The 24,285-nt window shown below is 41.9% G+C and overlaps 1 protein-coding gene across 2 annotated transcripts; it reads right to left on the bottom strand.

Annotated features, from left to right (window-relative positions):
• Window positions 1–1,928: 1,928 nt before the first annotated feature.
• Window positions 1,929–24,239, bottom strand: PHYH (phytanoyl-CoA 2-hydroxylase). 2 transcript variants are annotated; one of them, XM_073328734.1, is made up of 9 exons: window positions 23,984–24,239; window positions 17,151–17,206; window positions 15,651–15,761; window positions 15,280–15,448; window positions 14,328–14,409; window positions 13,039–13,220; window positions 9,150–9,299; window positions 7,264–7,398; window positions 1,929–2,731 (listed from the first exon to the last, which is right to left on the bottom strand). In XM_073328734.1, the coding sequence occupies exons 1-9, from the start codon at window positions 24,059–24,061 to the stop codon at window positions 2,678–2,680; spliced, it is 1,017 nt and encodes a 338-aa protein (XP_073184835.1). In that variant the 5' UTR covers window positions 24,062–24,239; the 3' UTR covers window positions 1,929–2,677. The 2 variants fall into 2 exon arrangements, with proteins under 2 accessions (XP_073184835.1, XP_073184836.1); XM_073328735.1 differs by lacking the exons at window positions 17,151–17,206; window positions 23,984–24,239 and adding an exon at window positions 18,740–20,402.
• Between the last annotated feature and the right edge of the window lie 46 nt (window positions 24,240–24,285).

The following is a 24,285-nucleotide window of genomic DNA, read 5'->3' as shown; positions in this document are numbered from 1 at the left end:
CACCCTCAGAGGCTTGCTTTGTGAAAGGGGTCACCAGTATAAAAGTTTGAGAACCACTGCTCTATGCTGTATTCTCAGTGCTTCCCCCTGCTGGTGCTGAGGCAATGAGGAGGGGAGAATACAGAGGTGCGGGGAGCTGGGTCTTCAGGCACTGAAGGGAACAGAAATTGGGACAAATTGCTAGGGTGTGAAGGGAACTGTACCAGAGCAATGAAGGAGAGGCCTTTTTCCAGGGGATGATTCTGGTTGGCTCCCATAAGACCAACTAACAGCTCAACAACTTGCTTTGCATAATCCATGGCAGCCCTCCAACACTATTTGCCAAAAAGCATTTTCCCACTGGCTTCATTCTGGTATTGTGTACACAGGGAATGACTGTCTCATTTGCTATTTGGATGACCTATGATCTACATCAGATGGGAGTCACAAGGAAACATGGCACCATCTAACTTTTGGGCAACTAGAAAAATCACTGGGATTCACAAAGTCTGAGTTAGGTGCCTTAGCTCCCTGCACAATGAATGGGGAGAAATAAGCACCTGAGGGTGGGATTCACAGAATGGATACTTGCATGGCACAGGTATGGTTTAGATGATATAACTGCATGTTATCCCTGATGAAGGCTAAATTAGCTTAATGAAATGTGTTTATTGTTGCATCCTATAATACCATGTGCGCGCGCACACACAATTCAAGGCTCTGGCTGGGCCCAATCCAGCTCCCACTGAAGTCAATGAACATTTTGTCATTGTTTCTAACTCTGGTGGTTCACAGGTAGTAGAAAGGCTGAGTTTAGGTTATACAGGTGATCTTAACTGTGTCTTTCCATACTCTTTAAGGAACGTGAAAATGTAATTTTGAATTTGCAGCCAAAACGATTTTTACAGAATCCTGTAACATTCGCTTAAGGGGTTTTTCCTGAAGTGATAAATTTAACTCAAACTTAACTCCATCTTTAAAAAAGGTTTGCTGGCTGGGAATTTGAGAAAATCTGCAGCTCTTCCATGGCCACAGCTCCCTCTGCTGTCAGCTAAGTTACATGCACAAAGCCCTAAAGAATCAAGTATGCTAGTGAATCTTGTCTTTAAGGTGTTCCTGTCAGATGTCATCACAAAGATCCCATGAAGGTAGTTAGAAAAGGCCTGATCCAAAGCCTACTGAAGTCACCAGAAAGACTTCAATTAATTGAAGAGGGCTCCGCGAGAGAAATTCAGTGGGCTTTCCATCAGGCACAAAGATGCCACAGAAAAATGATCTCCAGGTTTTCAGGTTAAGCATATTTTAACTATTTATGGAATAGTTTTAAGGCTACCTGTTAAAAGGATCATGAAATTGACAGGATCATCAATCACCACAACCCACAATCTTTCTGTCATAAGGGTTTTCTATAACATCTGTCACCAGACTAATATGTAAAAATACAATGCGCCCATACTTGGTTTTTGCTCTAGTTTAATCTGTATTTCAAAAACATTTTTATTTTTGAAACAAAACAATGATTTAAAAAACTGCATTTCAAAACACCAGATATTATGCCCCATGATAATTATAATGAGTATCCCCATTCTTCCCATTTTTATTTAATATATTTATTTTCTTTCATTCTGTATAATTTTCTTGCACTGGAGTCAACTACCGAGTCTACCCCTACAGATGCCAGAGTCAAAAGAGGAAACCCCTCCTCTGTTTAAAAATGGGAAAGGATGCAAGTAAGGTTAAAGATAAATTACTCAATCCCACACAACTAGTTTCAAATGAATTCACTGTCCACAGAGATAACCACTGTCACAGTGACTACCACACCACAGTTAAAATTACTTTGCTTCTGATCAGAATATTATATGTCTTTAAGGGGTAGAGGACATTTTTCTCCAAATTGTGTTCATTTCAATACAGTACATGATAGTTACTGTGAATTTTACACACACACACACACACACACACACACACACACACACTTATTATTTGAAGCATAAGTAAAAAGGAGAGAAGAATTATTTAGGAAGACAGGGAGTAATGGTAGAAAATTAAAGAAGGGGAATATAGGTTAAATATTAGGAAAGACTTCTTGGCAGTGAGATCTATTAGATTCCACAATAGCCTCCCAAAGGAATTGGTAAAAGCACAATCGCTTCAGACATTTAATAAACTGGACAAAGGACTAGAAAATATACAGTCATGCTCCAGCTAAGGTAAAGGGCTAGATGATGCAACTGGTCTTTTCCACCCAGGGTTAGACTCACTATAGCCATGAGTTAGCATAAAAGAGTTACTTTAATAGCAGCCAAAAATTACATCAGGATAGACCTATCTGAATCCAAATTGGTTCTTAAGTAACAGTGTTGAGTATTTAAAGAGCTGATTTGATGGGATTTCTCATCCATTTCATAAGCAGTGGATTTTAAAACAAATGATTTTTAAAATTACAAAAATAGAAGTCTTTACTGTAGTTAACAGGTTAAAAATATGCCAAGTATATATTAGCTAAATTTTGTTAAACTTCAGTACATTCATATTACAATATTTTGTATGACTAATTTGTTGTAAATGAACATTCGGTGCAATATTTGGATAAATTCTAACAAATGCAATGCAAATTTGTGAGGACCATGGTTTCTGATCAGGGAACACAATACTCAGGTACACATTTTTCTAACTCTGCCATTCAAAAACTGTTCTAAAGATTAGTTCTTTCTCCTTTTACAAGCCGCCCTCGTACCATCCAAGTATCCTAAAAAAAAAAGAGCAAAGAAAGAAGAGCTTATTAAATAAACCAAGGCACAATGTTTACTTCTGAATAAAGCAGAAGTTATTTTCTCTTACTTACATATTTTAAAAAACACCAAAGTACAGTATCAACAGAATTATTGATCTTCCCTTCAAATCCATAGGCTCTGAACATGTTAATACATTATAATGCAACAAATGGTAAAGTCAAAGAAAAATATTGAAGATCACCAAAAAGATGAATTCATTTGTAAGATTTATATGAATTGCATGATGCATAAAAGGCAATCAAGAAAGGCAGCAACAGGAAAAGATACATAAACAGCACTACACTGAAATTACTGAACCAAAACCAAAAAGCTGTCATTTAAAAATAATGTGCCTGGCTAGCATCATCCTTATATTGCAAACAGAGCAAGCCAGATGACAGGGAAAAATAAACATTCCTTCTCATTGTCTTGTACACATTATATTATGTCTCCTTAATGCATTTTCAATTGCTCCTATCTTCTCTACAATTCAAGAAGCACACTGGATTTCTCAGAGTCCATCTACAGCTGGCAACGAATATTATGTAGGCATGCAATGCTACTATTTATGCACCACACAGAAAGCAGGGAGGGAACAGATTTAAAACAGAATTCAGTGGACCAATATCAACCACAAATAGGAACTTGCACACTTTTCATTGTTTATCGTGATCGCTTTGTGATAGCAAAGAGTCACAGTGGTGCCAACTGACAAGATAGCATGGGGGATGAGCGATGGGATGAGGCTGAGCACAGAACTGAGCTATTAAGTCAGCTTCAACTGCAGTTCTGATAGCAACTCGCTCTTGCCCTGGGCGAGTCACGCAACCTCTCTACCTCAGCTTCTGTATGGGAATGGAGGGTGCTGCGTGGATTAGTTAGTTCATGCCTGTAAATGCTTTGAAGATTAAAAATAAGTGCTAAGCATTCTTCAGAGAAAGTTTAAAATCTGATTAAAACAGAAAGTATGATGTACTCCTGGGGGAATTCTGTGCCAAAAAATTGCAGAATTTTTATATTTAATTTGTCAAAATAATGCAGTATAATCACCAGTTTCAATTATTTTGGTAATTTATTTAAAACTACAATACAGGAAATAGTCACAATAACTATCCAGTATTTCCTAAACACATGAAAGTTAATTTACGAATACTTGGTAACCCATACCCTGCATTCCAGTTATAATCCTGACTGGCTACTTTGGGAAGCGCTGATTGTCCTGACATGTTACTGACTGCCTGATAAATGTTATTTGCCCTCAGTCTTCTCTTTTTTTTTAAATGGGTAAGTAAAATTGATCCTGAGTTGCAACCAGGGTGACACTGGCACAGGAAAAAAAGCAAGAAAGCACAGAGTCATAGAATATCAGGGGTGGAAGGGACCTCAGGAGGTCATCTAGTCCAACCCCCTGCTCAAAGCAGGACCGATCCCCAACTAAATCATCCCAGCCAGGGCTCTGTGAAGCCTGACCTTAAAAACCTCTAAGGAAGGAGATTCTACCACCTCCCTAGGTAATGCATTCCAGTGTTTCACCACCCTCCTAGTGAAAAAGTTTTTCCTAATATCCAACCTAAACATAGATCTTCCTAGCTGAGGATTCCCTGACGATGTTTACAATAAGGCTCCTTTACACCACTCTGGCAATGTAAAGGAGCCTTAAAACGTTTACATGTGTTTTATGCTCCTGGGGGAATTGAGTAAGAATGGGAACAACTAACTAACAATAGGATCATTAACACCTACGTAGGCAGGCTGCTACATTTCTGCTCTCTCTCAGGGGACAGAGCCTGCCTCAAGCCCAAAAGCCCTATTCCTCCATGCCGGATGCGTGAGAGGGACAGAGTCCGTCTCACTTGCACACACAACCCCACCCCCTGGCACTGATTAATGTTTTCCCACACACGCCCAGTGCACACACATCCCCACGCCCTGCCATTACACCTCTGCCGGCCGCTCCAGGCGCTCAAACAGATGCGCCTGGTTTGCCAGGGAAGGGGCACATGTCACCTGCAGATTTTGTTGCTTCCCCATTTTTCTGTGGGGAAGCAAAGAAATCTGCGGATCATATGAATTCTGTGCCTGCGCAGTGGTGCAGAATTCCCCCAGGAGTAACGGTGAAATGCACAGAGCTAATTTAGATGTAAAGTGTTATCAATGTAAGCAAGCAAACTGTAGAAAATGCTCATTTAAACAAGCAACAGTGCTTACATTAACACTCAAAATATCAGTGTATAACTAGCAATGCAGGAGTCATAGGCAAAGCAGACTTATGTTTTGCTGATAAATATATTTAAAAATCTGTCCTTAGATACTTAGGGGCCTAAAGATGCAGAAAGGCACCTAGTGAGATTTTTAAAAGCACCTTTCTGCCTAAGTCCCATTGATTTCTAATAGGAGTTAGCAGCTTTTGAAAAGTCCACTAGGTGCCTAAATATATTTATTTTAAATCTAACCTCCAGATACTATATTGATTGGTGGTTGAAAAATGCAGTAGATCTGAGTTTGGAAGATTAGGTGGCACCAAAACCCAAGTGACAGTTGGATTTAACCCCCTCCAGTTGTCACCCCACTGTAGAAACCAGATTTTTATGCTGCGGATTTGAGAAGAATTTGCTGCATTCATTATTTTTGGAATGGATCAGAGCACAAAAGGAACACCTCCCATGCATCCACTCCCTCAAAACGCCACAAGTTTAAGTGATTACTACTGGATTATATTAAAATGAGTCAATGTTTACTGTTAGGATATAGATATTCAGGCCTGTCTGTAAAGGCCTATACTCTAAGAATTTAGGTGTATTCTTATCACTTGGCTAGTGATACAGGTATAAAAGAAAGAATCAAAATCACTGTCTGCTGGTGTAAGAGCCTTCTCTTACTGTGACAGTCTGAGGCCCTGTTCTTAGGCTAAGGCCTTTGGCTAAGCAGCAGAGGCAGCCATAAGCTGGGAAGCGAACAGTCACATCCTCACATTCCAAACTAGTCACACTGAAATAAGGTGCTATTGGGCTGTTAGGAATACAATCCTGTCCTGATAGTTCCTATCACCTCCAGAGAAAGGGAAGTGCCTAGAAAATGTAAAAGGAAACTTAGTTTGATAGCATCCTGTCTGGCAAGAACTCACTTATCAATAGCTGGGATGTGAAATCCTCACTTCTGTATTGTTTTGTCATTATAGTTCCCACTTTACTGTTGTTTGTCTGTATAATCTCTGTCTGGTTTTGTGATTGTTCCTGTCTGCTGTATAATTAATTTTGCTGGGTGTAAACTAATTAAGGTGGTGGGATATAATTGGTTACATAATCATGTTACAATATGTTAGGATTGGTTAGTTAAATTTCAGGAAAATGATTGGTTAAGGTATAGCTAAGCAGAACTCAAGTTTTACTATATAATCTGTAGTCAATCAGGAAGTGACTGGGTGTGGGTGGGCATGGGCATGTGGGTGAGGGAAATGGGAGCAGGGAATGGGGGTAAGAAAATTGGAATCATGTTTTGCTAAAGGGGGAAATGGGAACAGGGAATGGGAGTAAGGAAGTTGGAATCATGTTTGGCTAAGGGTAGGAATGGGAACAGGGACACAGGTCTAAGGCTCTGTGGTGTCAGAGCTGGGAAGGAGGACACTAAGGAAACTGGAATCATGTTTGCTGGAAGTTCACCCCAATAAACATCGAATTGTTTGCACCTTTGGACTTCGGGTATTGTTGCTCTCTGTTCATGCGAGAAGGACCAAGGAAGTAAGTGGGTGAAGGAACTAAGCTCCCTAACATTTACCATCAGATATATGGGTATAGGTACTGATTTCAAACAGGAGTCGCACCCATTATCTAAAGACAGAATTTTGCCCTAATCCTATAATCATGCCCTAATCTTCTTATTGTTCTGAACATAGTAGCATTCAGCCTATTGCTAACGAGTACAAAAAAATTGCATCTGCAAATTAGGAGGGCAAGTACCTTCCAGCTGCTAATGTCCACTCTGTGCAGTCCACATGTAACTGAGAAAAACTTTTAAGTTTATTTTTAGATATTCACCCACACCATTAATCTTAGAAGGAAGAGTGTGGCTAGCAATATGAAACCTGTATCCACACTGCCATATACTGGGTCATCTCATCAGCACTATCCCTATCATCTCCCAAGGTAGCTCTGCCATTCCACACAAAACAGTTAAACCAGTTAAAGAGAGGTGCTTTAATGAAAGGCGTGATGAAGAACAACTAAATCTGCCAGCCACCATAACAACTGTCTTCCAAAGAAAATCAAGATTTTTTTTCCCCTCAGATAAGTATCTGCTTAGACCCAGGATCAGTCCTACATAAACCCACAGTGTTATATATGATCGGATGGGTTGATGCAATTAAAATTGCTTATGAATTTAATTATAAAAAGCACAAACTCTCACAAGCAGCAGTAAATAGATACTTATAAAAGTAAAATGTAACTAACCTTTTGCTGTGTAAATAGGGTTAGTGTGAAATATACTGTTGCAGGACACTTAAGCTTACCTTCAGCGTGATAGGCGTGCTCACACCATATTTTCTTTGTGCAATTCCTACAACTTCTTTCTCAATGTTTTCTTGACTAGTGCCCTTGACATCAATATAGTGGCAACCTGCACTAGCATAGTGACAAGATATCGCCTGCATGAAGAAAGTCAGGAATAAATCACAATATAGCTGTTGAGTCAAGAATTGTTGATCAGTGACATGTATTAACACGCCACTATCTTAAATGCAAATATCACCATTGTAACCAAATTTGAATATTTTCTGTTTCTCATGCTTTTGGAAATGTTCACTTGGAAAAAATTTTGCCACTGATTCACACAGAAAACTTGCACAATAACGTAAGCTTAATGAATCACTTTCTCCATCTTCTCCTCGCTCATATGGTGAGATCAAAGCACCCATTTTATGATATCGCACATGATAAAGACAGGACTATGATTTCTCTGAAAGTTTAAGTAGAAGGAAAGCTGGACTGGGGGGGAGGGGGAGAGAAAAGACAAACAAGGAAAACACAAAGCACACTGGCAAAGTGAACTGCTTTTTTCCATATAGTTACGCAATCTTGTGTGTTGATCTCATCAGATCTCATAAACTTAAACAGAATTGTGTTGGATGGGTACTTGGATAAGAGACCTCCAAGGAAAACCCAAGTTTCTATGCTGCTGATGGAATTGGAGTAGTGATAGTTTTATGCTCTATGTAAGTTCAAACTTTTCTCTCTCACCCCAACAGAAGTTGGTTCAATAAAAGATACTGCTTCACTCACCATCTCTATTATTATGGGATCAACACAGCTATAACATTGCATATTACTCTTCCTTCTTATTTAGCCCTGTAGGAGGCTACTGGAAGGTGTTAAACAAGAATCCTCATAACACTCTAGGTTTTTATAAAAAACAAATAATTTATAACTATTGCTCCATTTTACTAAAATGGAAGTCAATGGGCCTGATTCTCAGCTAGTGTACATCAGCACAATCCCACTGTCTTTAGTATAGCTATGCTGATGTACACAAGACGAGAATCTAGTACAAGGAGACTACTACCACCAAGTCCAGCAGTGAGAGATGCACGATCAGGCCCCTCTTTGTAAGTTCTTTGTCTGATTCTACTCTCAGTTAGGCCTTGTCTACACTACAGGGGTAAGTCGACCTCAGCTTAAGGTAGCTGGGAGTTGACGTAGGTCAGGTCGACTTACTGCAGCGTCTACACCGCACTGGATCTACAGGAGACGCTCTCCCATCGACTTTGGTACTCCACTGGAATGAGGAGAGAGCGCTCTGTTGTTGATTTAGCGGGTCTTCACTAGACCCACTAAATCAACCCCCGGTGCATTGATCCCTGGTAAGCATCGACATGCCCTTAGAGTGGAGTGCAGTGTAACTCCATTTACTTTTTCTGTAAAGTGCTATGCCATGTATACAGGTAATTCATAATTAAATTATGTTGTTAATAATCAGATTACAGTGGCCTCTGGTGCTCAGAAAAGACAATGACAAATTTCATTCACAGCTAGTCAGAACAGAGGAAGAGACCTTGTGCAGAAGCAAAAAACAAGAATCCAAAACTGTCCAACATGTTTAAGGTCCGATTAAGGAATGCACATGCTTAAACACTTCCCTGAGTCAGAGCTGCAACATACACCTACCAAGAAATCTAACTCAGGGTTATATAATTTTTCCAAAACTAATTATCCAAGATCAAGTATCATTACATCAAAATTACATCAGAAATCTATAAAACCAAAACAAAAAATAAGATTACAAAAATCTATTTCATATGCAAGAGACTATAAAGTCTCCATAAATTTGGAGGGAGTCTTAAGTGTTATGCAATCTGTTTTAAAACATGTTCAATGGCTGTAACTTGAAATGGTTTCCTACCTTCCGGAAGCCTTGAGTTCTGTTCATTCCAGAGCCATGAATCAACAAGGGATGGAAGAATACTGTGTCTCCCTTCTCCATAACAAGGTGAACCCTGGGAAGGTTTTTGTTGTAATCACGCACCCCATGGTACATCTTGTTAACACCACCCTAAAAACACAGAATTTACATCATGGGATAATTATTAAAACTACTGTCTTAATGTAGACAAAAATCTGCACTGTTCAGCTTTCTTTCAGCTAACAATCCAAAGTATGCAATATGCCTGCCTAAGAGTCTGCCTATTCGCCTTTGAGTCTTCTCACCCCTAAAAGCCCAAATCTAGCTCAGCTGCTAAGGGTATGTCTGCACTGCATTTAAAAACCCATGGCTGGCCCATGCCAGCTGACTTGGGCCCCAGAGGCTCGGCCTAACGGGCTGCTTCACTGTGGTGTAGACATCTGAGCTTGGGCTGGAGGCCAGGCTCTAAGACCCTGCAAGGTAGGAGAGTCCCAGCCCAAGTCAGAACATCTACACCACAATTAAACAGCCATGGCTTTTTAATTGCAATGTAGACATAGCCGATGAGTCAGAATGTACCTGCTGCTTTTCAGATTCCAATATCCTAATCTGAATTCCTTGAAAAAAAAACAAACAAGATTCTAGTCTTACATGACATTCACTTTGCACTTTCTTAATTTGCTTTCTTTTGAGCTATAAGCAACATACTAGTCCCTCTGAAATGTTCACTTCATACAACTATATTTGGTTCCATATTGTTTTGTTTTCTGCTTTAAAAGAACAGACTGGAATGAGCGGTCAGTGTGATGGAAAAGGCTCGTACATGCGCACAGTGTGTGTCTGAAATGTAATAATGCACCATGTAATTCAGAGTTCCTGACCCACCACAGAGAACTCTGGTGGATTTGTGTTCAAGTTTCCAAAAAGGGCATTGATCCAGAAATGAATGATGTCCAGTACTAGAGTCTTATACTAAGGTAAGGACACTGTTGTTAAGGGAGCACTCTCCCAGATTTCAAAGGCTATGACTTTGGTTTGAATAGAAGCCATGAAAAATTCCAGCCAAAGGATAGCGTGTGCGCACAACAGGAAAAGTCTGCTAAAGTTCATTTGGTCTCTTTTTATTTATACTAAATGAGAAAACAACTTTTTGCTTTGAGAAAATGTTCTATTCAAGAACATTACTCAGATAAGAAAAAAAGCTTAATTTTCAAACTTCAGCTTGTACATCACCCTAATGAGAGATGCACACTGCTAAGATATAAAAATATTACATGCATATGAAATAGATGTGTGGTCCTGTCATAAATATAAAGGGAAGGGTAAACCCCTTTGAAATCCCTCCTGGCCAGGGGAAAGCTCCTCTCACCTGTAAAGGGTTAAGAAGCTAAAGGTAACCTCGCTGGCACCTGACCAAAATGACCAATGAGGAGACAAGATACTTTCAAAAGCTGGGAGGAGGGAGAGAAACAAAGGGTCCGTGTGTCTGTCTATATGCTGTTTTCTGCCGGGGATAGACCAGGAATGGAGTCTTAGAACTTTTAGTAAGTAATCTAGCTAGGTATGTGTTAGATTATGATTTCTTTAAATGGCTGAGAAAAGAATTGTGCTGAATAGAATAACTATTTCTGTCTGTGTATCTTTTTTGTAACTTAAGGTTTTGCCTAGAGGGGTTCTCTATGTTTTTGAATCTAATTACCCTGTAAGATATCTACCATCCTGATTTTACAGGGGGGATTTCTTTATTTCTATTTACTTCTATTTTTATTAGAAGTCTTCTTGTAAGAAAACTGAATGCTTTTTCATTGTTCTCAGATCCAAGGGTTTGGGACTGTGGTCACCTATGCAAATTGGTGAGGCTTTTTATCCAACATTTCCCAGGAAAGGGGGGGGTGCAAGTGTTGGGAGGATTGTTCATTGTTCTTAAGATCCAAGGGTCTGGGTCTGTAGTCACCTAGGCAAATTGGTGAGGCTTTTTACCAAACCTTGTCCAGGAACTGGGGTGCAAGGTTTTGGGAAGTATTTTGGGGGGGAAAGACGTGTCCAAACAGCTCTTCCCCAGTAACCAGTATTAGTTTGGTGGTAGTAGTGGCAAGGACAAAGGGTGGAATATTTTGTACCTTGGGGAAGTTTTGACCTAAGCTGGTAAAGATAAGCTTAGGAGGTTTTTCATGCAGGTCCCCGCATCTGTACCCTAGAGTTCAGAGTGGGGGAGGAACCTTGACAGGTCCCAATTGCCTGAGGAAGATAAACATGTACTTACAGAGCCTTTTAGGCCCTAGATTCTTTTGAATATGCTAGACAAGGTGGGTGAGGTAATATACTTTATTGGATCAACTTCTGTTGGTGAGAGAAACAAGCTTTTGAGCTTACACTGCTCTGTGTAAGCTCGAAAGCTTGTCTCTTCCACCAGCAGAAGTTGGTCCAATAAAGTATATTACCTCACCCACCTTCTCTCTCTAATATCCTGGGAGCAAACACTGCATCCGTATCTGCTAAACAGCGTGTCATAAATATAAAGGGAAGGGTAACCACTTGTCTGTATACAGTGCTATAAAATCCCTCCTGGCCAGAGGCAAAACCCTTTCACCTGTAAAGGGTTATGCTAAGATAACCTCACTGGCACCTGACCCAAAATGACCAATAAGGGGACAAGATACTTTCATATCTGGAGGGGGGGGGGGGGGAACAAAGGGGTGTGTGTCTGTTTGATGCTTTTGACGGGAACAGATCAGGAATGCAGCCTTACAACTCCTGTAAAGTTAGTAAGTAATCTAGCTAGAACATGCATTAAATTTTCTTTTGTTTAATGGTTAGTAAAATAAACTGTGTCTTTTTGTAGCATAAGGTTTTGCCTAGAGGGATTCTCTCTGTTTTTAATCTGATTACCCTGTAAGGTATTTACCATCCTGATTTTACAGAGGTGATTCTTTTACTTTTTCTTTAATTAAAATTCTTCTTTTAACAACCTGATTGATTTTTCATTGTTCTTAAGATCCAAGGGTTCAGGTCTGTGTTCACCTGTACCAACTGGTGAGGATTCTTATCGAGCCTTCCCCAGGAAAGGGGGTGTAGGGGCTTGGGGGAAGACATCTCCAAGTGGGCTCTTTCCCTGTTCTTTGTTTAAAACGCTTGGCAGCATATGGTTCAAGGCCAAGGCAAAGTTTGTACCTTGGGGAAGAAGTTTTTAACCTAAGCTGGTACAAATAAGCTCAGGGGGTCTTTCATGCAGGTCCCCACATCTGTACCCTAGAGTTCAGAGTGGGGAAGGAACCTTGACACAGCTTGACAGAGGTTAATGGTCTGTCCAGACGTTGTGACAATGGAGTGCTGGGGAGAATATCCTCAACCCTCCAGATGTAGCTGCATAGCTCATATGTGGCCAAACTCCTCTCTATCCCCAGGGACAGAATCTCTGACACTAACACACCTAAATACCATGAAACATCATCAGGGAGTCACTAAGCAATCACAATGCCTTCTCAATACTTGCATATGGGTAGGCTCCTTCCATTGCTCTACTGTTTGCTGAACTGACCTTGGATAGGTCAGCCTAGTGAACAGCTGGCTTGTGCAGCTGCATACGGTTCATGTGAAGCACACATATTACAATCATTACTACTTTGATTGCAGAAGCACCCACAACAAGCTAGCACTTTCCAGATACAGAGGAAGTCAGTCCCTGCCCGAGTAAGCATACACTGTCATGAGGTTAGACGTGGAAAAACTTCAAAACCTTTTCATGTCTCTGACCAAGAAAAAGAATATTCATAATTGCCTTGTAAAACTTGACTAACTTTCACCAACTCTGTTGTGAGCCAAAAAACAAATCCCCTCGCCTCCCCCAACTCCAAAATGCATACTGCATTAATCCCACATGCAGATCTACCTCCCAATCAGGGTAATCGTGTTGCTTCAGGGAACCCTTGTGTGTTCCTGGCAAAACAACCAAGCAGCCATTGCTGCGATCTATCCGCTCCATGGCAGTCCAGGCACACACAATGTGATCTGCAGGCCGGAATGGAAAGTAGTGCAAATCCTGATGCATGGGATGGCGAGAGCTCTTCTTGCCTGGAATAAAAAGAGAAGAGTCTGAATCAGAAAAAAAAAATTAAATGGTTTTAAACTAAACAGAGATTCAGATTTTAAACTGAACACTGTTCAATTTCACTGAGGGGACAGGGCATGCTGCAAGAATTAGTCTTGCTCTGCATTTGAACATGTATTTAGGGGGCATCAGAACACTGAAATCCATTGCATTTCCAACAGGGTATTCTGCCTTTGCTGCTTATTAATTCTATTAACTTCTTTTAAATTGTAGTTTGTGCTGTTTAAATAATATTCCACATGGACCAAGGCTATCTCCTACTATGTTTCTAAACTCATTTTGTAGCTCTTCTGTATTTTTTAACTGGGGTGCGAGGGTTGATGGTATGCATGAACTAAGTATTTTAATCTTTTGACATAAATCAATGTCTGCTGAAAATACAAAGCAAGATCATTGTGAATAATAAAAGTAGCATATAGCTGAATATGAAACCATCAATGTATCCAGAATAAGAGTATCTTTAGAAACCATTACTTCATCTAAAGTATTACAAACCTCACTATCTCATACGTTTTAATGCCAAGATTTTCAAAAACAGGAGCCAAAAGTTGGACTTCTAAATCCATATTTTGGCACTTAAATAAATGTCCAGATTAAAAAGTTCGAGCACCCAACAGCTTCCACTGAGGCGAGTATCTACATGTCCAAACTAAATTTGACATATCTAAACTCTCAGTCCAAAGAGAGTATGTCGTATAGATGAAGGACACTCTTCCTCTATTCTGTTCTATTGAGGTCAATGAGAGCTGCTGAGTACTCAGTGCTGTTGAAAGCCAGGCTTCTAAGGGCTCGATCCTACAAATAGCCATGCATTCACCACATGAGACTACTGACATGCTTAAAGTTAGGCATGTGTACATTGCTGAATTGGAGCCTAACAGCCAGAAAACGAAACAGCCTACTTTATTTTCTTTGTCAAAATGAATTTTATTCAATTTTCAAAATAGGGCAACATTTTTAATGTCTTAGAAATTGTTTGTTCTGTGAGGTTTCTTTGTTTTTTAAACTAGACCATGTCCCCTTTATACAAAATCATATTCCTTATTCTTCCTCACACAAGTGCCCCTTACCAGAATCTGGAGGTTTATTTATCAACATCGTGTGCATGGCCATGATGTTTGGCCCTGTGAAGCACTCAACGTATTTTAGGATCTAAGGTGAAGAATATATATTAGAAAAAAAGTTAGATGTTTATGCTGCAATATATATATATATATTACAATCAAACCAAAACTGATCACCATATCATGCAGGCCAAGTATACACTACAAACTTTTTCCCGCATAACTATGTTGGTCAGGAATATGATGAGGTGTGCTTTATGATCGACATAGCTGAGAAAGAGAGAAGAGTGTTGGAATAATATGTAAAAGAGTTTTGCCACTATAAAATTGCATCTACACTAGGAACACTTTGCTGAGTCTGGCATACCAGTATAGCTATACCAGCAAAGCATTCCTAGTGTAGACCTAGCTGCAGTGTCTGCTGCTATGGGAGTGGCTAAGAAAAAGCGAACTCACATATACCTGACTAGAGCAATGACAGAAGAACTATAACATTCTGCGCATTTATCTGTTCTTTTCCAAATTAGTCAGCAAGATAAATGTCCTTCAGAAGCAACATTTTCTGGTTTTAGGTTGCTATGTGCAATACAATCTGATTACAAAGAGAGGATTTATTTATATAGCAACTGTACTTCAAGCAGACTAATTTATTTTCCAAAAATTACTTCCATACTCCATCATCCATTGCCACGGACATACATGTGAGAGGAATGTGAGGAACAGCAAAAAACCTTCACAAGAATTCCTTCAAGCTATTTGAACATCAACATAAGCTTTCTAAACTGTACAATGCCTTAAATTAAGCTGCATCTAAATATCTAAACATGAAAATTCATTTGGTTATTCCGAGAACTCACACAGATTCCTCTTGTTGTTTTAAGAAAAATTATAGGAAGTGATTTCATTTAGTTTTCATGGGCAATTACTTAAAACATACACCAGGGTTTTCCCTTTTTACCTGAGGCATGGTACAATATCTGAAGAGCTCTTCATCTTCCTGAAAATCCTGTACTTTAGTAACTGCTTTTTGATCCAGAACAAACTCCGATTTAGCAATGGCCACATCCCTCATTATGATTAAACCAGGCACCTGTACCTCCTTTTTACAGATCTTTGCAAACTGATTTCTAGAAAACACAGTTAAAAACCATTTCAAAACACATTCTACCATTTTACTATACCAAAACATTTTGTTTCAATGAAGCAATAAGTTATTTGTTAATAAAATGCTTCCATTTTAGGAGAACCCAAGTTCATACTGTTTCAAAAAGCCTCACAGCATTACTAAATATCAATATGATTGAGTCTAGCCAAACAGCTGTTCTGTACCTGAAACGCTCAATGTCTTCACCAGAAACCAGGTTTTTAATGAGCAGGTAACCATTTTCATCATAAAAGTGCCTCTGCTCTGGAGTTAAAAGGTTATTGTCCAGGGTGTAACTACAAAGATAAACAAGAGAAATTATACAAGTACACATTGAGTGGCGGGGGAGAAACAGAAGACTAAACAAAAAGCAATCTGATGAGAATTTTCTCAGCAGTGACCTGAAAGGAAGAGTACGAAGTTAACAGAATTTATTTAATTTTCTTCTGTCAACAATTATCTGCAGACTCTCAGTAGTTAATGTAGATTAGAACAAGCCGCAAAAAAAACAAACAAAAAAAAAACAAAAAGAAAAGGAGTACTTGTGGCACCTTAGAGACACCTTAGAGGATGTGAGAAAACCTTGATCTATGCAGGAAATAGCCCGACTTGATTATGTAAAGAGTTGTCACTTTGGATGGGCTATTACCAGCAGGAGAGTGAGTTTGTGGGGGGGTGGAGGGTGAGAAAACCTGGATTTGTGCTGGAAATGGCCCACCTGTTGATCACTTTAGATAAGCTATTACCAGCAGGACAGTGGGGTGGGAGGAGGTATTGTTTCATGATTTCTGTGTGTATATAAAGTCTGCTGCAGTTTCCACGGTAAACATCTGATGAAGTGAGCTGTAGCTCACGAAAGCTCATGCTCAAATATATTGGTTAGTCTCTAAGGTGCCACAAGTACTCCTTTTCTTTTTGCGAATACAGACTAACACGGCTGTTCCTCTGAAAAAAAAAACAAACACCCCACACACATTGGTCTTACAATCTGCTCTGTGAACATCAAATAGTCAGAAAAAATAATTTAAAATGGAGAGAATTATTCTCTCAACATGAAGTTTTTATCTCCAGTAGAAAAAATAATTCCTACTGTAATTTTTACTATGAGTTAATATTTGTATACAACTCCAGAGATGTCCATGACAATTTATATTGAATACATAGAAATGGCCCAGCCCTCAGAAATTTGCAGTTTTGGGTGGAACAACATGATGAGCTGTAGGGTAAGATGCACACAATATGCCAGAAGGAGATGTGTAGAGGAAATAAGCTCTTTCACAAGATACACCTGTACTGTAATCCTGTTGAGTACATCCAATGCATTATATGATTCTTCAGCACAATTGTTTTTCCTATTTGTAAATGTAACATATTTTGAGGCAAAAATTATACCTTGTCAAAAGGAGGGAGTGAAAAGGTAGTGTCTGATCTTCAATATTCTTACTCATAGAACCAGTACTTATGTAAACAGACCCTTGAAGTCAAACTATTCACATTTTCAAGATCAAGCTCTAAGTTACTTTATTAAGCCAAATGAAACAGCTCAGAAAGTGTCCTTGCAAGATTTGAAACTATATGAGGACTTCTAATCAACATGTGAATTTTAGAAAACATGGAAATAAGAATGATTATATACAGATGAAAATATCTTCAAATTTAATAGAAGATAGTAAAATGTCACTTACTGAAACTCCACTGGGTGTTTAACAGAAGCAATTTGTGCTGAAGTAGGAAATGCTGTCTACAGTATAAATTAAGGCAAATAATAAAGTACAGTAACTTGAGTATCAGATCTAAAGTTTCAGAGTAGCAGCCGTGTTAGTCTGTATTCGCAAAAAGAAAAGGAGTACTTGTGGCACCTTAGAGGCTAACCAATTTATTTGAGCATAAGCTTTCGTGAGCTACAGCTCACTTCATCGGATGCATTCAGTGGAAAAAAGTTGGTTTGGAATTCCAGACTCTCATACTTTGTTGTAATCCAGGTTCAATCATTAAAAATGTATTTTGCTTTGGATTGTTGTCCATTTTTTCCCTAGAATCCACTCCCCCTTCTGTACTTTGCTGCAAGACTGTCTACTCAAAATAGAGATTACCAAGGGCCTGATCCTGCATATGCTAAAGTAAATGCAAAACTCCCAACAGGAGCCAGATCAGCATCTTAGAGCCCCATCCTGAGGTGCTCAACATCCTCAGCTCCCAATGACTTAAATGAGATGAGGGGGTCTTAGCACTCCACACGATAGGGCCCTCTATGAGCATCCAATGAAGATTAATTAAGGTGAAGTAAATTTGTGATATTTTAACAAGTTTAGCTTTAATTAGTTAAGATAATACTTTGTGATGTATAGTTTAACCTGTAAAACAAGCCTCACATACTACCGAATGAGATACTACAGCTTCATTTCTGCTTATCGGACCACTGCTGAGAGACAGATCATTATATTTTTGTGCATACAGTGAAGTATGGATTTGGGAAGGTCTGCTGTACCTTGGTTAGGTATTTTAATGTCTCAGGGAGCCATTTATGTGCTCAAAATTATTTATCATGATGGTGCAACTATCTATGAACTGAAATACCAAGAGAAGAACAAATCTTAGGTAATTTCAACCTTATGTGTGGCTTTGACAATCCCGTAAAAGACTAATGCAAATAAACCCCAAACCATACCAATTCTAGACCCTGCACATAAACTTCTCAAATACAAAATCAAATGGAACAGAACAAAGAAGCTACAAACGGTATGTTCATCTTTAATTTGAACAACAGGACCAGGTACATAATACCTTTTTCTCCCCACTTCCCTTCAGGAATATTTTATTCATGGAAAATGCATATGTTAAACTGAATAAACAAATATCTAACACTATAGACTTCAATATTTTGTTTGAATCTCTGATAATTGATACCTTCATAAAACCTTCTCATTCCTAGTTTCCCCAAGTGCTCTTCACTGAGAGCAACTTCCTTTAGGTTGCCTAACACTTCCCATTGTTATAAAAAAATCCTTGGAGCTTTGTTTTGGAAGCTTTAACACCTCCATTGTGTGAAGCGGGATTTAGAAATCTGCCAGGGGAAAAGCAAGAGAAGCACCTCTTCTGAAATTCCATTCAGATTAAGCAAAATTATGAACTGTTAAAAATCATCATTTCCCCTTTTCTTGTGGAAGGGATTCAGGAAAATGCTGGCAGCATGTCAAAATAATAACTGAACACAAACAGTCTACAGCCCTGGGCCCACACCACACTATCACCAAAAGAGCAGCACATGCCTTACCTGGAGTAGCTGTTGCAGCAGGGGATGACACGGGCCAGGCTGTCCCTCCCCCACAATCACACTCTCCAGACCAAGCACAAGGCATAAGCATCTGATCCTTCTCTTCACGATCACCTCATGGGGCAGTTCAACCTAGCAAGTGGGTACAGGGCTGGGCTACCCCTAGTAACCATCTCAAATGCTGGATATGGCCCCAGCAGCCCATCCCTACCTCTGAAGGCACCACATGAGGCAGGAGCCCCCCACCTCCTGGGATGGGAAGTCAGATGAGGAGAAAGAGTCAGAACAAGTACGTCTACCTTAAAGGGAAGATGGACTGCAATGGTCTTGTCCTGTTTCTAGAGCTACAGGACTAACAAGTGGTAGATTTCTATGCCACAGCGACAGGTTTCAGAGTAACAGCCGTGTTAGTCTGTATTTGCAAAAAGAAAAGGAATACTTGTGGCACCTTAGAGACTAACCAATTTATTTGAGCATAAGCTTTTGGATGCATCCGATGAAGTGAGCTGTAGCTCACGAAAGCTTATGCTCAAATAAATTGGTTATGCCACAGCGCTGACAGTTCAGGCCTCAAACCCTGCTAATAATGCATGATGGGTTTGGGGGGAGGCGCGGGGCACAGTGGCACAAGAGTTCCAGTTGGACACACGAATTTCTTTTTACTTTTTTCCTTTAATAAAAAAACACCAATGAAATTAGACAAAAAAAGCCTGCATTTGAAGAATGTTATCTGGGTTGCAGAGATGAGCACTCATAAGTTAGAAAAGGCAAATTTAGGCTTCCCCATGCAACCTTACTTCTGCTCCCTTATGTAGTATCATTATGATGCAGTGAATTATATGATTCACATTTTTCCATAGAACCCCTGCCTCAGTCAGTGCAAAGGTTGGACACACAAGCGGACAGAATTAAAGTTGCATGGGCAGTAGTAAGTGGGCATTTCCTAAATAAAATTTTTTGTATACAATATTGTACTCCAGCTTCTTAATTCAGGTGCCCATGAGAACTCTTCTCATGGATCGTCTCTATCCTTGAAAACCTCACTCTGGACACCACCAGGGAAAGTTCAAGGATCACAGTTTGAGAACCACTGTGCTATATAAAACCATTTAGGCACATAGAATGCAACATTCAGTGGGAATTTATCCAGGAGTTTGCCTCTCTACGATGAGAAAAAAATGAAGTGGGATTAATTTTAAACAAACACACCTGGACAGGACCTGAGTTTCACACCCTTTTTTTGGGGGGTGGGAGGAGGAGTGGGGGAAGAGACAGCACCTCCTGCAGCATTTACTCAGAAAAAGCTCAGACGGAAAAGTGTCACCTTCTAAATCACTAACACCACTTTATGCAGCACCTGCATTTTTCATAGTTGTCTCTGATCCAAGTGCTGACAAAGACCAGCCTTGCTTAGCTTATAAAATTTGGCAAGACCAGAGCCTGAAGTGCTTTGGCACCAGGAGTACAAACTAAAGGATTATTACACAAAAAAAGACACATGTATACATTTGCATGTCCACCAATACCAGCTCAGAATTAGGTTAGATGGTCTCAGGGCTATCTGAATCTTTCATAACCCTGGAGATGTATGATGTCACTATAGAGAGGCTTTGCCATCTTGAAGGGAATAAAAAAAGAATAATGAAGAGTCCTTGTGGCACCTTAGAGACTAACCAATTTATTTGGGCATAAGCTTTCGTGGGTTAGAACCCACTTCATCAGATGCATGGAATGAAAACACAGGAGCAGGTATAAATAAATGAAAGGATGGGGGTTGCTTTACCAAGTGTAATTTGCAAACTGGATACCATCACATTAGGCCTGAATAGAGACTGGGAGTGGTTGGGTCATTACAAAACCTAAACTTAATTTCCCCCTACTGTTACTCACACCTTCAGGTCAACTGTCTGTAATGGCCCTCTCTCTTACCACTTCAAAAGAGATTTTTCCTCCTTTGGTATCCTGCTGTTAATTGATTTCTCTCATTAGACTGACCTCACACTTGGTAAAGCAACCCCCATCCTTTCATGTATTTATACCTGCTCCTGTGTTTTCATTCCATGCATCTGATGAAATGGGTTCTAACCTACAAGAAAGCTTATGCCCAAATAAATTTGTTAGTTTCTAACACAAGGACTCCTCCTTATTTTTGCTGATACAGACTAACACTGCTATCACTCTGAAAAAAGAGAATGCCATTTTCTACAATGAGAAGCAACCTTTTAACCATGTTCAAATCCTCCACAGAAGTTTAAGATGGAAAAGAATTGCACACACAGCCACTCCCATCCTATTTATTTTCATTAGCCTCAACTTCCCCCACCTGTTCATCTATCTAATTCACCTGCTGGGTCATATCTTTTAGATTTTAAACTCTCTGGGGCAGACTGCCATTTGTTATATTTCTGTACAATGCCCAGCACAATAGTACTCAAACCTGATTGAGTCCTCTAGGTGACGCTAACATATGTAAAATATAATAAAAATAATAATGGGAAATACCTACAGCATTAGGTCACCCCATCTATACTCAGCAGATGCAAAACTGTTCCCTACAGTATGTTTGCATGTCTAGTTTTAGACCTTTCATCAGGAATTTGTTCCTTTCTCACTCTCAGAAAGTTTCTTCTGATATGCAGCTTAAATTTCCCATTCTTAATTTAATCAAATTTTTCATATGCCATCCTAAGTAATTACTATCTACCCTTGGTATTTAGAACCTTCAGATATTTGTAGACTTCTGACCTTCTCTATCACTATCTTTTCACCAGATTATTACTCAAAAGTATGCTTCTGACCTCCCAACTTTTGCTGTGAATTTAACTGCACATTATAGCCAAACTACAGCAAAAACAAAGTATTTGACAATCGCTGAGTTACATGACTCTTCTGTACCTCAATTTCCATACTTGTAAAATAGAGACTACTTAATAGCCTTCATGCAGTCCTTTGAGACAGTAAGTTGAAAGGTAGTACATACAAAAAAAAAAAAACCACTATAAAAGCTCTCTCTTATCCCATTTCTGCTCTATACCTTCTGTTTTTCAACCTTCTAAGTGTCCCATTCACCTCCTGTGAACTTTTAAAATGTTTTTAAAGGAAGTTTTCAGTAGTATAGAACATACATAACCTATAAGCTTTTGTGTTTGTTTCCACATGCTGAGCTCATATATCTCAGCATGGTCTAAGATTCACCATGAAATTTGAATACCACAGAATTTAGCCCCCCACAAACTCTTGGAAATATAGGAGAAAGCTTAACATGTACAAGCCTCTTTCTTCCCCAGACTTGTGTGCATAAACTAGCATATATGTGAGCAAATCAGGTAGCTGTACACAAAAACAGGAACTCCTTTACATGGCTATCCAATTTTTGTGCACAGATAGGTGCAAAGCACCTTTGAAAATCTGACCTTTCATGTCTAGCATTTAAAAAACAATTCCAATTCAATTTCAAACCCATTTCAAACGGGGGAACACACCAAGGAACAGTAAGGCTGCAGTGTGCCCCTTAGGAAAGCATAACAGGAACAAAGGCCAACAGCAGCTACAGGACTGGAGTTTCAGGAAGAAAGCACAGGGAAGGGAGTGTAGGAGGAAGGTAACGAGCACCCCGCTCCCTGTAAAATACTCTCTGAAGCAACAAGCAACTGCTGAGAGATGATTGCAAGGGGTAAGGGCAAAGGTACCAGCCTGCAGTGGGTGGCAGAATCACTGCTATTTACCCAGCCCCTCAGCATGCTCAGCACTGTACATAGAAAGAGACATGATCCGCACCCAGCAGTCTAATACAATCACAGGGCAAAACAGTGACAATGTCTGTAGGGACACACACACAAGGGGAGGCAGCCCGGGCTGAAGAGGGGGTGGGGGGGCAGGGAAGGGAAGGGGGGAGGCAGCCCGCGCTGAAGAGGGGTTGGGGGGAAGGGAAGGCAGCCCGGATGGGGGGGGACGGGAAGAGGGGGTAGGGGGAAGGGAAGGAGGAGGCAGCCCGCGCTGAAGAGGGGTTGGGGGGGGAAGGGAAGGGGGGAGGCAGCCCGGGCTGAAGAGGGGGGGAAGGGAAGGGAAGGAGGGAGGCAGCCCGCGCTGAAGAGGGGTTGGGGGGGAAGGGAAGGGAGGAGGCAGCCCGGATGGGGGGGGGCGGGAAGAGGGGGTAGGGGGAAGGGAAGGAGGAGGCAGCCCGCGCTGAAGAGGGGTTGGGGGGGAAGGGAAGGAGGGAGGCAGCCCGCGCTGAAGAGGGGTTGGGGGGGAAGGGAAGGGGGGAGGCAGCCCGGATGGGGGGGGACGGGAAGAGGGGGTAGGGGGAAGGGAAGGAGGAGGCAGCCCGCGCTGAAGAGGGGGTGGGGGGGCAGGGAAGGGAAGGGGGGAGGCAGCCCGCGCTGAAGAGGGGGTGGGGGAGGGAAGGGAAGGGGGGAGGCAGCCCGGATGGGGGGGGACGGGAAGAGGGGGTAGGGGGAAGGGAAGGAGGAGGCAGCCCGCGCTGAAGAGGGGGTGGGGGAGGGAAGGGAAGGGGGGAGGCAGCCCGGATGGGGGGGGGACGGGAAGAGGGGGTAGGGGGAAGAGAAGGGGGGAGGCAGCCCGCGCTGAAGAGGGGTTGGGGGGGAAGGGAAGGGGGGAGGCAGCCCGGATGGGGGGGGACGGGAAGAGGGGGTAGGGGGAAGGGAAGAAGGAGGCAGCCCGCGCTGAAGAGGGGTTGGGGGGGAAGAGAAGGGGGGAGGCAGCCCGCGCTGAAGAGGGGTTGGGGGGGAAGGGAAGGGGGGAGGCAGCCCGCGCTGAAGAGGGGTTGGGGGGGAAGGGAAGGGGGGAGGCAGCCCGGATGGGGGGGGACGGGAAGAGGGGGTAGGGGGAAGGGAAGGAGGAGGCAGCCCGCGCTGAAGAGGGGTTGGGGGGGAAGGGAAGGGGGGAGGCAGCCCGCGCTGAAGAGGGGTTGGGGGGGAAGGGAAGGGGGGAGGCAGCCCGGATGGGGGGGGACGGGAAGAGGGGGTAGGGGGAAGGGAAGGAGGAGGCAGCCCGCGCTGAAGAGGGGTTGGGGGGGAAGGGAAGGGGCAGGCAGCCCGATGGAGGGGGGGACGGAAGAGGGGAGGCAGCCCAGAGTCCCCCCCCCCGAGACACCCCTCCTCCGGGGGCGCGGAGTCCATGAGGGGCGAAGGGAGTAACGGGGCAGCCGAGGCTGCCTGGGCCAGAGCCCGCTCTGCCGCTGCCCCCCGCGGCTCCCCACCCCGCAGCCCGGCTCGGGAAGGATACGAGGGCGGCTGCGCCGGTCCGGGGGCAGAGGTGCCGTAGGATGGTGCCCAGCCGGACTGCGGACGCGGCCTCCTGCATGACGCCGGCGGCCGGAGCGGGGACGAGGACAGGAGCCGACCGGGACACAAGCCAACCCTCGGAGCGCTCCTCCGCGCGGGGCGGGGCGGATCCGGGCCCCGCCCACAGAGGGGCGTGGCCCAGCCCGAGCCTCACGCACCAGCTCTTCCCTCAAGGGTAGCGTTACTTACTGTCCGAGCCCGGCGGGGCCGATGGCTGTTCCTGCGCATGCGTGCGCGATCAGC

This window comes from Lepidochelys kempii, chromosome 1 (assembly GCF_965140265.1).
Source record: "Lepidochelys kempii isolate rLepKem1 chromosome 1, rLepKem1.hap2, whole genome shotgun sequence".
Classification (NCBI taxonomy): domain Eukaryota; kingdom Metazoa; phylum Chordata; order Testudines; family Cheloniidae; genus Lepidochelys; species Lepidochelys kempii.
This window is presented reverse-complemented; position numbering and strand designations above follow the sequence as displayed.